The sequence below is a fragment of the Mus pahari genome, unplaced genomic scaffold, assembly GCF_900095145.1.
Source record: "Mus pahari unplaced genomic scaffold, PAHARI_EIJ_v1.1 scaffold_5406_1, whole genome shotgun sequence".
NCBI lineage: Eukaryota > Metazoa > Chordata > Mammalia > Rodentia > Muridae > Mus > Mus pahari.
In genome coordinates this window covers 48,929-63,336 of record NW_018392442.1, presented here as the reverse complement: position 1 = coordinate 63,336, position 14,408 = coordinate 48,929, and the positions used below count along the sequence as shown (strand labels likewise).

Here is a 14,408-nt window from a genome sequence, read left to right as displayed (position 1 = left end):
CATTTTGACTATATTAATCCTGCCAATCCATGAGTATGGTGATCTTTCCATCTTCTGAGTTCTTCAATTTCTTTCTTCAGAGACTTGAAGTTCTTATCACACAGATCTTTCACTTCCTTAGAGTCACACCAAGATATTTTATATTATTTTAAGATATTTTATATTATTATTGTGAAGGGTGTTGTCTCCCTAATTTCTTTCTCATCCTCTTTATCGTTTGTGTAGAGAAAGGCCACTAATTTGTTTGAATTAATTTTATATCCAGCTACTACACTGAAGCTGTTTATCAGGTTTAGGAGTTCTCTGGTAGAATTTTTAGGGTCACTTATATATACTATCTTATCATCTGCAAATAGTGATATTTTGACTTCTTCTTTTCCAATCTGTATCCCCTTGCATATGCCAGCAAGATTTTGCTGAAAGGACCCTGATATAGCTGTCTCTTGTGAGGCTAAGCCAGTGCCTGGCAAATACAGAAGTGGAAGCTCAAAGTCATCTATCTGATGGAACATAGAGTCCCCAATGGAGGAGCCAGAGAAAGTACCCAAGGAGCTGAAGGGGTCTGCAACCCTATAGATGGAACAACAATATGAACTAACCAGTACCCTGAGAACATGTGTCTCTAGCTGCAAATGTAGCAGAAGATGGCCATAGTTGGGAAGAGAGGCCCCTTGGTCTTACAAACTTTATATGCCCCAGTACAGGGGAATGCAANNGCCAAGAAGTGGGAGTGGGTAGGGGAGCAGGGCAGGGAGAGGGTATAGGGGTCATTCAGGATAGCATTTGAAATGTAATTGAAGAAAATAGCTAATAAAAAAAAAATAAAAAGGAGACCACAAATATCAGCTAAGACAACTATACCTAGCAAAACTGTCAATCTTCATAGATGGAGAAATCAAGATAGTCTGCGAAAACAAAACAAAACAAAACAAAAAATAAATAAATAAAAGAAAGAAACAAAAAATTTTATTATTTATTTATTTTTACTCTCCAGATTTTATCCATGACCCCACTCTGTCTACCCTCCAACTGTTGCACATTCCATACCTCCTCCCCACACCCTGTCTCCACAAGGATGTACCCACCGCCCACCCAACCAGAACACTAAATGCCCTAAGGCCTCTAGTCTCTTGAGGGTTAGGTACATTTTCTCTGACTGAACCCACATACAGCAGTCCTCTGCTATATACGTGTTGGAACCCTCATATCAGTTGTTGTATGTTGTCTGGGTAGTGGTCCAATGTTTGAGAGATCTCAAAGGTACAGGTTAATTGAGACTATTGTTCCTCCTACAGGTTCCCCCTCCTCCTCAGCTTCTTTCAGCTTTTCCCTAATTCATCCACAGGGGTCAGCAGCTTCTGTCCATTGGTAGGGTAAAAATATCTGCATCTGACTCTTTCAGCTGCTCATTGGGTCTTCTGAAGTTCTGTCATGGTAATTCATTTTTTGTGAGCACTCCACAGTCTTAGTAATAGTGTCAGGCCTTGGGACCACCCCTTGAGCTGGATCCAACTTTGGGCCTGTCAAATGACGTTCTTTTCCTCAGGCTCTTTTCTATTTCCATCTCTGTAGTTCTTTCAGACAGGAAAAATTATGGGTCAGAGTTTTGACTGTGGAATGGCAACCCCTCCCACATTTGATGCCCTGTCTTCCTGTTGAAGGTGGCTTCTATAAGTACCCTCTCCCTACTGTCAGGCATTTCATCTAAGTTTCCTCCATTTGAGTCCTGAAAATCTCTCACTTCCCAGGTCTCTGTTGCTTTCTGGAGGGTCCTCCCAACATCTTACCTTAAAAGGTTGTTTGTTTCAATTCTTCCTGGAGGCCCTCAGGCCTTTAGTACTTTTCCCTCACCCAATATCAAATCAGGTTCCTCTCTCCCTCCTTACACCCTTGTAACTTTTCTTCTCAGACCCCTCCCTTCTTCCCCACTTGTGATTGCTTTTTCTCCCTCCCAAGTGGGACTGAGACATCCTCATTTGGGCACTTCAGCTTGTTGACTTTTTTGAGTCTATGGATTGTATATTGGAAATTCTGTACTTTTTTATGGCTAACATCCACTTATTAGTCAGTACATACCATGCATGTCCTTTTGGGTCTGAATTGCCTCACTTAGGATGATGTTTTCTAGTTCTATCCATTTGTCCACAAAACTCAGGATGTCCTAGTTCTTGATAGGCGAGTAGCATTCCATTGTGTAAATGAACCACATTTTCTGTTGTGGGACATCATGGTTGTTTCCAGCTTCTGCTATCACAAATAAGGCTGCTATGAACATAGTAGGACACATGCCCCTGTGGCATGGTGGGGCATCTTTTGGGTATGTTCCCAATTGCTCGGTCTTCAGATAGATCTATTTCCAGTTTTCAGAAGAACCTCCAGATATGTTTCCAGAGTGCTACCACCATTTTGCCGTCAAACCAGCAATGGAGGAATGTTCTTCTTTCTCCACATCCATGCCAACATATGTTGTCACCTGAAGTTTTGATCTAAGTCATTCTAATTAGTGTAAGGTGGAATCTCAGGGTCATTTTGATTTGCATCTCTCTGATCAATAAGGACTTTGAACATTTCTTTAACTGCTTCTTATTTGAGAATTCTCTATTGTGAATTCTCTGTTTAGTACTATAATCCATTTTTTGATTGGGTTCTTTGTTATTTTGTGGTTAACCTCTTGAGTTCTTTATATATTTTGGATATTAGCCCATTATTTGGGGTGGGGTTAGTGAAGATTTTTTCCCCAAACTGCATGTTGTCCATCTGTCTCTGATTATGTCCTTTGCCTTACCAAAGCTTTCCAGTTTCATGAGGTTACATTTGTCAATTCTTCATTTTAAAGTCTGTGTCATTAGAGTTTTGTTTAGTAAATTTACCCCTGTGCTAACGAGTCCTAAGCTCTTTCCCACTTCCTCTTCTATTAAAATCAGTATATTTGGTTATATGTTGAGGTCCTTGATCCACTTGGAATTGAGCTTCATGCAAGATAAAAAATTTAGGTCTCTTTTCATTTTTCTGCATACAGACAGTCAGACCAGCACCATTTATTGAAGATACTTTCTTTTTTCCATTGTACGTTTTGGCATCTTTGTCAAAGATCAGGTGTCCATAATTATGTGGTTTTACTTCTGAGTCTTCAATTCTATTCTAATGATCAAAGTGTCTATATGAATATCATGCAGCTTTTATTACTATTACTCTGTAGTAAAACTTGAGCTCGTTCACAATAGCCACAAATAACATAAAATATCTTAGGGTAAATCTAATCAAACTTGTATGACAATAACTTCAAATCTCTCAAGAAAGAAATCAAAGAAGATCTCCAAAAATGATGAGATCTCCCCTGTTCTTGGATTGTCAGAATTAATACAGTAAAAAAAAGCCATCCTATAGAAGGCAATCTACAGGTTCAATGCAATCCCCATCACAATCCCAACACATTTCTTCAAAGACATGGAAAAAACAAATTTTAACAATGCATTTCTACAAACACAGCCGTACACAGGGCATTAGAAGAAAAACTTCAGCACAAGGAGAGTAATAACATGCTCAGAGACACATATAGACTCACAGGCACTATCACACATACAAATACAAAGACACACAAAGAAAGGAGTTATCTCACAGCAAAACTGAAAGAAGAAAATTATAGACAAAGTACCACCATACTAACTCCAATATCAAAATAACAGGAACTAACAATAATTGGTCATTAATATCTCTCAACATCAATGGACTCAATAATAAAAAGACACAGGCTGTTGGGAACTAAAAGGGGTACCCGGGGAAGAGGGGGAAGGGGAGACCCACACCCCACCAGAGCTCCACCTATTCTTTGTCATTCAGGCGTGGGAGGGCTGCTATCTACCTTCTGCTCATCTCCGGGTGGGCATCTAAGCCTCTGAACCACTCTTCATGGGGTGGCAAGGTACAGCCCAACCTGAGATTCCTGGAGCTGCTTAGATAAAGCCACTGAGGTTATGAGAGAGACGGGTGAAGGAAGAGATGTTTCCAACACCAGGGAGAGTGAGAGCAGCCAATCTTGATGAGCAGAGACTCTCTATGGTTTTAGAACTTTATTGTAGAAAGGCAGGGGCAAAGAGAGAAGGTAGGAGAGAGAGAGAAGAGGGGGAAGGTGAGAGAGAAAGAGAGTAAAAGGGAGAGAGGAATTTAAACATGATGTCTTAAATATATTACATTTGTAGTGTAACATAGAGAGGTAGAAACATGGCAGAACTTTTAGAGGTATGTGGGGAATGCATGGACCATGAAAATATATTATAGACATTAAAGTCTCAGAATTAGTTAAAATATGTTAAATTTTGAGTAAGATATTATTCTAATAGGAATGTCATTTTCCTTAAACTAGGAATTTTGATGTACATATATTGAATAAATTTGCCCTGAGGTTTTTAAAAAATATCATTTTGGAAGAATGTAACTTTCTGGTCGACTAAGCAGTGTTAATTAAAATATAGCTATAGCTTTTTCCAATAACATGAATTTTTCCTGCATGAAAAATAAAAAGCTACCTACCAGATAGCCTGAGAATAATGATGTCCTTTCATATGTAGGCAGGTATGTAATGGACTTTGAGAAATTGAGACACAAAGGCATAAATATTAAACCTGGAGTACTGAAATTACTGGTAGATTCCTAATATTTTATCATATTGTCCCACAAATTTAATTTTTAGGACTAATGGATTTATTACTAGGCATATATTTTTATTGTATAAATATGCATTTGACCACTAAAACTCAACACAGTAAAACGATTTCACATTCTGTAGAATTATCTTTACTTAAGAAATTGATCACAACATTCAAGATCACAGATGATACTACAATATCTGGCCCAATCTGCAGTATAACTGGAACCTCTGAGATCCAGGGACACAAGAAACCCCATCCAGCCAGAGTTACGGGTTTCTTCCAGTTTGTACTTGTGTCCAGAGCAGACCCAGTGTGCTGGTTCCTACCTACTCATACAATGCCCAGAGGAAGCTCGACTCCCAGGATAGTTGACACATCCAGGATCACAGGTGAGGCTAAAACATCTGCCCCAATTACAGGCATAACTGGGTGCCCCAGGATCCAGGGACTCAGGAACCCTAACACAGCCAGAATCACAGGTTCCTTCTTGTTTCCACCAGTGAACAAACCTACCCAGGGCTCTGGCTCCCTATCTACTCCTAAAACACTCAGAGGAAGCTTGACTGCCAGAAGATATGACACATCCAGAATTATTGGAACTCTGACACATTCAATATCACAGTTGAGGACACAGCATCTGCCCCAACAACAAGCATAAATGGATCCACCAGGAATTAGCAAAGCAGGAACCCACACCCAGCCAGGGGCACACATTCCTACCTAATTGCACATGTGCCCAGAGTGGACACAGGACTCTGGCTCACCACCCACTCCTGCAACACCCAGAGAAAATTTGACCCCCAGGATTTCAGACATACCAAGATCTCAGGATCCTAGAGGGAGCTTGTCTCCCAGGAGCTCTGCCACATCCCGGATCTTAGGATCCCAGAATTACAGGAGCACAAAGACAGTTGGACTCCCAGGCCCACTCAAGCAACAGGCTCCAGTTAGAGACAGCATGGGCAGTTAGCACTAGAGATAACCAGATGGTGAGAGGCAAGTGCAAGACCATTAGCAACAGAAACCACCAATGCTACTTGACAAAATATTTACCCAGGCCTCCCGCAATAACAACTGGATACCTCAACATACCCGAAAAGCAAGATTCAGATCTAAAATCCTATCTCATAATTATGATAGAGGACTTTAAAAAGAACATAAATAACTTCCTTAAAGAAATACAGGAGAACACAGGTAAACAAGTAGTAACCCTTAAAGAGGAAACACATAAATATCTTAAAGAAATACAGGAAAACACAATTATACAGGTGAAGGAATTGAACAAAACTGTCCATGATACAAAAATGGAAAAAGAAGCATAAAAGAAAATACAAAGGGAGACAACCCTGGAGATGGAAAACCCAGGAAAGACATCAAAATGCAAGAGTCACAAATGCAAGCATCACTGACAGAATACAAGGAATAGAAGAGAGAAGAATCTCAGGTGTAAAAGTTACTATAAAAGACATTGACACAACAGTCAAAGAAAATAAAAAAACAAAAGACAAAACAAAACAAAACAAAAAAAGCTCCTAACTCAAAACGTTCAAGAAATCTAGGACACAATGAAAAGACTGAGCCTCACAATAATAGGTATAGAAGGGAGTGAAGATTCCCAACTCAAAAGGCCAGCAAAAATGTTCATCAAAATTATAGAAGAAAACTTACCTAACCTAAAGAAAGAGATGTCTATAAACATAAAAGAAGCCTAGAGAATACCAGATGTGACCACAAAAGAAATTCCTCCTGTCACATAATAACATTCCCAAATGTATGCACCATAATGAAAGCAGTGCCAAGGAAAATTCATAGTTCTGAGTGCCTCCCGACCCCTGTTGTTGAATTAGGGAAGGATTGAAGAAGCTGAGGAGAAGGATGATTCTGTAGGAGGACCAGGAGTCTTAATTAATCTGGACCCCCGATATCTTTCAAACACTGGACCACCAAACAGCATATACCAGCTGATATGAGGCCTCCAACACATACAGAGTAGAGAACTTCCAAGTCTGTGTTTATTCAGAGATGATAAACCTACCCCTCAAGAGACTAGAGGCCCCAGAGAATTAAGAGGTTATGTGAGGGGGGCATCCAAATGAATATGGGGCTGGGGTGGGATAGAGGTGTGATATGTGGACCAGTCAGAGAGTGGAAGGGGCAGAGAATGGAATATGGAGTGTAAAAAAAATTACAAATAAAATTAAATTAAAAGAAGATATGGAGAGAACATACATTAACAACTTAATAGCACATCTGAAAGCTCTAGAATAAAATGAAGCAAATAAATCCAAGAGGAGTAGTGGCAAAAAACAATCAAGCATAGGGCTGAAAACAACAAAGTAGAAACAAAGAGAACTATGCAAATGATCAACAAAATCAGGAGCAGGTTTTTTAAAGAAAATCAACAAGATAGATAAACCCTTAGCCAGACTATCCAGAGGGCACAGAGACAATATCCAAATTAACAAATCAGAAATGAAAATGGAGCCATGAAAACAGAAACTGAAAAAAAATTTTAAAAGTTATCAGATCCTTCTATAAAAGTCTATACTCAACAAAACTGGAAAATCTAGATGAAATGGATGATTTTCTAGACAGATATCACGTAACAAAATTAAATCAGGATAAACCATCTAAATAGTGCCATAACCCCTAAGAAGATAGAAGCGATCATTAAGTCTTTCCAACCAAAAAATTCCGAGGAGCAGCTGGATTTAGTGCAGAATTCTATCAGAACTTCAAATACGATCTAATACCAATACTTCTCATACTATTTCATGAAATAGAGAAAGAACACTACCCAATGCATTTTGTGAAACCGCAGTTACACTGATACCTACAGCACACAGAGACTTAACAAAGAAAGGGAACTTCAGACCAAATTGACTCATGAATATTGATGCTAAAATACTCGATAAAATTCTTGCAAACTGAATCCAAGAGCACATTAAAACAATCATACATCATGATCAAGTAGGCTTTATCCCAGGGATGCAGGAATTGTTCAATATATAGAAATCCATCAACATAATCCACTATACAAACAAACTCAAAGAATAAAAAGCCCATAATCATCTCATTAGATTCTGAAAAGGGGTTTGACAAAATATAACACCCATTCATGCTAAAAGTTTGGAGGGATAATGAATTCAATGTCCATACTTAAATGTAGTAAAAGCAATATACGACAAATGAATAGCCAACATTAAATTAAATGGAGAGAAACTTAATGTTGGCTATTCATTTGTCGTATATTGCCCAATCTCCCCCTATCTATTCAATATAGTGCTTGAGATTTTAGCCAGAGCATTTAGCCCACAAAGGGGATATAAATTGGAAAGGTGGAGGTCAAAATACCACTATTTGTAGAAGTTATCATTGTATACATAAGTAACCCAAACAATCTACAAGAGAACTCCTATACCTGATTTTGACCATAGTGTTTGGATACAAAATTAATTCAATCAAATTAGTAGCTCTTCGCTATTGAAAGGATAAATATTCTAAGAAAAAATATGGAAACAAAACCTTTTACAATAGTCACAATTAATATAAAATATCTTGGTATGATTCTAAGCAAGAGAAAGATCTCTTTTACAAGAAGTTCATGTCTCTGAAGAAACAAATCAAAGATCTCAGAAGAAGGAAAGATCTCCCATGCTTACTCATCAGTAGGATTAACATAGCAAAATGGCCCTCTTACCAAAAGAAATCTACAGAGTCAATGCAATTCCAATCAAAATTCCAATTCAGTTCTTGGCATAGATAGAGCAATTCTCAAATTTATCTGGAATAACAACAACAACAACAACAACAAACAATAAAAACAGGATAGCAAAAACAATTCTCAATAATAAAAGAATTTCTGTGGGGAATCAGCATACCTGACCTCAAGCTATACTAGAATGATATAAATTGCCTGGTATTGGTGCAGAGACAGGCAGGTAGATCAATGGCATAGAAATGAAGATCCAGAAATGAACCCACACTTGATCTTTGACAAAGGAGCTAAAACCATCCAGGGGGGAAAAGGCAACATGTTCAACAAATTCTGCTGGTTCAACTGGCAGTCAATATTTAGAAGAATGTAACCCCTAACCCTAACCCTAACCCACTCTCTTATAACCCTGGGGCAATAGGGTGTTGCCTTAGGGTCCCTAGTCGGGGGCTGGCCCTTCTCCACCCTGCTGATGTCCACCCAGAGCAGAGTGGAAAGTGTCTGGCAGCTCTCCCCACATCCGACTGCCCAGAGCACAGGAACTCTGGCCAGTCATGGGCTACATCTACCCCACTTCTTCCCCAGGGCCTCCCCTGAGACCCCCTGTTTTTTGGTCCCATCATATGTATATCTGTGAGATCTACCTAAAATGACGTGTCAGGGTGGAGTGCCTGCCACAGATGTTCTGTTGTAGAGCTGGGGTTGAGACCAGGAAATTAGATTTGGAAGAATGGAGCAAGAGATGAAGATCTATAGTTTGTCCTACCTGCTTTCTTGGCAGAAGTGCTACTTTTAAATTTTAAATTATTATATTTGGTATTGTTTAGTTATATTGTATATACATTTTTATACATAATGCTTCTGTAAAATGCTAACTTATGTATTTTATGAATTATGATTATTATATGTTACAGTCCAACTATGTATTATTTTTATGCACAGCAATCACTGGTAAATCACATATTAAGAATATAATGACCACTTTTATTTGATTACTCATCATACTTTAGAAGTTTTTGAATATAACATATATGGTCCATCTATTTGCCATAATCTATGTGTATTATTAGACCATATCATCCCTTTTTATTTGTGTAGTCAGTATATTTTCTATCAATTCATATTAGTAAGACACACATCTAAAGATACATTTTAATTATTTTATTTACATTTTGAAATTATAATTACATCATGTTTGCATTCTCTCCAAACTTCTAGTCTTAAATATAATATATTATCACAATAAGCTGTCCTTTACTGATAGGACCAAAATTTGCTGAGATATGCAAGATACTTTTCATGACTATATTAAAAAAAATGCCAGAGAATGGAAGAAAAGAGTTCCTTCCTATCCTGTTTTTGTGAGTTAATCAGCAAGACTTTCTTCCTCAGGATGTTATCTCCTTAAGGATTTGTGTTCTCCTGTAGTCAGCTGAGAGCCAAATAGAGAGGGCACTATTTAATGAGAAACTTCACAAACCAAAGCCCCATGGGCTACCAGCACTACATATAATAAACTTGTTATCATCACTCAACTATCTTTCCCAGTTAAGTAGGTACAACACCGGCACTAGACTCAGTAATAATTATTACTGAACAGCAAGCAAAAGCACTCTCTGGAATCCCTGTGTTTACACAAAGAACAGTTTCTCTTATTCTATTTGAAAGTCCAGGAAGAGCTGTATGCCACTCCTTAGTACTAGTTCCCAGGTAACCTGAAAGACTCCCTGTTTATCTTCTGCTGCCACCATTTATTTTAGTAATTATATTTCTGATAATATCAAATACTTAAACTATAACCACTTTTTTATTGCAGCCTATTCTTTCTTAGTTTTAAAGAATCTTCTAGAATTCTCCATCTTTTTCTACATTATATTCATCAGATCAAAAATTTCAATAGCCTATATGTAGTGCATTGTAATATTTAACTTTTTGTACTATACTGTCTATTTTCAGAACAGATATTTTGCAAGTTTTGGTGTGTGTGCTTTGAGGATGATGAGGAAATCATGTCTGATATGGATACAACGATCATATTTACCATTCTTTTAAATTATTCAAAGATTATTTAAAATGTACAATGTAGAGCATCACAATGCAAAATAAATATATTTAATTTTGCCATTTTGGAATAATTTATTGTCCAGTAAAATATGATATGTTTTATATATGTATTATTTTACCTCATTTATATATGTATGTGGGGTGATATAGTGAATATTAGAGTCTTGGAAGAGTAATAACTATCAACTTCTGTTTTAAGATTGTGACTAGATATGGGATATATATATATATATATATATATATATATATATATATATATATAGAGAGAGAGAGAGAGAGAGAGAGAGAGAGACAGGTACAATGCAGATGCATTGTTTTATTTATTAATACCAAATGCTAGATAGTAATATGTTTTAATTTCTTGACTAATGATCAAATATTTTTAATTATGATGTATGTTATGCTTTAACACATATTGATATTATCTTGGGATGTCTTAATGTCTATTAAAATATTCTATAAAGATAATTTAAAATTATTATTCTCTAGTCTGTTTTGTTACTCTCATTTAAATTGCTTTTCTTTATTCATATATTTGAATGTATTTATGTGTGTATGTCTGTGTGTGAATGTATGTATGTATCTGCAATGGTGTACATTTGGTGGTTAGAAATTAAGCTGTGGGAGCTGATTTTCCACTTACACCGTGTGGAACACAGAGTTCAAACTCTGGATGTCAAACTTTACATGTATCTGCTAAGCCATCACATCAGCCTTAGATTTGGTAATTTGTTTTCCTAACTACTGATTAATTTAACTTAATATCTATGTATTTCATTACATGTATGTGAGGAATTATAGTACTGTTAATTACATGAATATTTGCAGGATTTTGCCTTCTATATATACTGGCTTCTAAAGTAGATTTATAGTCCATGATTCTTAAATTTAATATGAGATTATAAATTTAAGATTTCACTATTACAATTTTATTTTCAAAACATTATTTCCTTACTATTATGAACACTCAAGATAGAATATCGTTTCTATGTCATTGATAATTAAAAAATTATAATGATACGTGCCTCACACATTAAGCTCTCTTTTTGAAGATTCTTGAAATAATACATTAAAGATGGATGATGAATCACAATCCTACATTATGATGCAAAATTTTATATACTAATTTTATATTTTACTTACACAAAGAATAATGGGACATAAATTAATATTAATTCTGGAAAGTTTGATATTAATTCTATTCATCCATATGCTATAAGTCATTTTGTTTGGTTTGGGGAGCTATATTCAGAATTTTGGGAATATTCTTTCATAAACAATGTTTTATATAATTATTATCTAGTGTTTCTATGGTAGAAAAGAGAAAGCATTCAAAATATCTAACATAGTAAAGAAGAGAGCAGACAAAAAACAAAAGGGATGATATGATAGGAAATAGAGGAAGAACAGATTGAGAATTAATTCAAATTATATTTTTCTATAATTAAATATTCTTAGGAAATCTTTTTTATGTCTTAATGTCTGTTTTTCTCCACAAGTCTCCTAATTAACATGGAATCTACCAATCAAACAGATGCAATAGAATTTCTGCTCTTGGGCCTTTCAGATGATCCAGAGTTGCAGCCCATTCTTTTCGGACTGTTCCTGTTTATGTACTTGGTCACATTTCTGGGGAACCTAATTATAACCCTGACCATCAGTGCAGAGTCCCATCTCCATACCCCCATGTACTTTTTTCTCTCCAATCTATCCGTGGCTGATATCTGTATAAGCTCAACTACAGTCCCAAAGATGCTCTTGAACATCCAAACACAGGATCACAGAATAACTTACTCAGACTGCGTAACTCAGGCTAGCTTTGTCTTGCTTTTTGCTGGATTAGAAAATTGCTTGCTTGCAGCAATGGCCTATGACCGCTATGTGGCCATTTGCCACCCTCTGAGGTACACAGTTATCATGAACTCATGCTTCTGTAGTATACTTATTGTAGTATCCTTGGCTATTAGTGCTGTCAATGCACTACTGCTCAGTCTCATGGTGCTGCATCTGAATTTCTGCACAGAAGTTGAAATCCCACACTTCTTCTGTGAACTTGCTCAGATCATAAAGCTTGCCTGCTCAGATGCTCTCATAAATAATATTTTGATTTATATCTCAGCTTTCATGTTTGGTGGTATTCCTTTCTTCGGAATATTTCTTTCTTATACTGAAATTGTCTCCTCTGTTTTGAAAATTCCATCAAGGCAAGGAAGATATAAAGCATTTTCCACGTGTGGCTCTCACCTGTCAGTAGTTTCCTTGTTTTATGGGACAGGCTTAGGAGTGTACATTAGCTCTGCTGTTACTGAATCTCCCAGGAAGACAGCAGTTGCTTCAGTGATGTACTCTATTGTCACTCAGATGCTGAACCCTTTTATCTACAGCCTGAGGAACAGCGACATGAAAGAAGCTTTGAGGAAACATGTTGGAAGGATAGCTTCCATTGTATAACATGTTATCCTCTTTGGATGTAGATTCATTTGATAGAATTATGCCATAGTGGCTGGATTTCAAGGGACTCAGCATAACTATTTATTTTACTAATAAGAAATGAACAGGTAACACAAAGGCTAATAAGATCGACTTTGTCTTTCTTATTTTCTGGCTATGATTTTAGATTTTTTTTCACTCAGGCATAAAATTCTTCTATTTTTCAAAAGCAGGTTAACCCATCATGTCAGGGACCTATCCCCTTTCTTATTTACAAAATCTGGGCTCCTTTATTAAATCCAGAGTACTCTTCCAGGACAATAATGAAACATGCACTTAAAAAAATTCCTTCTCAGGTCTATCTGTACTGTGATGGCTTTGAAAAGAAAACGGTAGTTTGGACTGAATTCAGTTATTTTCCCCACCCTATCTGGATTTCCATGAGTGGACATAGCACTTGCTATGTCTCTTATAGATGCCTAGGAGTTCTTCAAGATGAATGTGGGTGAACAAACTCTTAATAACACATCTCTCCTATTTATATTGACAAGCTATATATGAATGTTTATGCAAATCCACTAGCTGATTATGAAATAAGCTTAGACTTTGCTTGGATTTTATTTCAGTGCTCCTAATCTTTCTTAGTTATGACCTGATACACAAGGTATTTTCTTCGTTGCTCAAGATACAAATTGGTAACTGGTATAATGAACCTTTTATTATATTAATCTAGGATTTATAATTTTGTATGTAAATAAACAAAATAATTTGCCTATTAATATATTAGAAATTAGTATATTTTAAGCATCAAAATTCAACAAGTTTATTCCATTTATTGAATCCATCAAAAAAATTTCCTGTGAGTTTGTTTTGCATTTACCCCATTGTAAACAGAATCACAGATGTTTTACTTTTAAATATGCTTTAGTTTATCAGTGTTATTATAAATAACTCACACCTAATAGATCTTTTGTCAAACTCCTACTTCCTTTCATCTGAATCACTTGTAGAGATTTTCTTACATATGAGGTATGTGGTATCATAGCATATGCAATTTACCAATTCTTGTTCTGTACTAAAAATTGTGGGAATATGCAGGTCTTATTTTAATATAAGTAATAATATTAATATTAACAAAACCTATAAATGAGCATAGAAATATATATATATATATATGTATATGTATATGTATATGTATATATATGTATATATATATGAGTAATGACAATCCCTAATATCAGGAAACTGCATGTAATTTAAGAAAATATATGATTGAAAATTGTTAATGTGTTAGGTGCACATAACATATATAATGAGAGACTTTTCTTAGACAATTACAACACACACATGCACGCACACATGTACACACACACACACATACACACACACATACACACACACACAAACAAATACACATACACTCACAAACAAACATTTACTCATGCCAGATATGTTATCCATGACAAAGTAAATTCTTAATAATCTTATATGGTTCAATAAGCTTGTATTGTGGTCACTAATGGGAGTATAGTTGAATAGTTGCTTGGTGC

General features: G+C 36.2%; 1 protein-coding gene across 1 annotated transcript; it reads left to right on the top strand.

Annotated features, from left to right (window-relative positions):
• The first annotated feature begins 11,934 nt into the window (after positions 1 to 11,934).
• LOC110315018 (olfactory receptor 7G2-like) lies at positions 11,935 to 12,879 on the top strand. The gene has a single exon (XM_021189192.1). The coding sequence runs from the start codon at positions 11,941 to 11,943 to the stop codon at positions 12,877 to 12,879; it is 939 nt and encodes a 312-aa protein (XP_021044851.1). The 5' UTR covers positions 11,935 to 11,940.
• The last annotated feature ends 1,529 nt before the right edge of the window (positions 12,880 to 14,408 follow it).

Excerpts from the sequence above, each read along its gene's own strand:
- LOC110315018 (XM_021189192.1), top strand. The coding sequence starts at position 11,941 with ATGGAATCTACCAATCAAACAGATGCAATAGAATTTCTGCTCTTGGGC.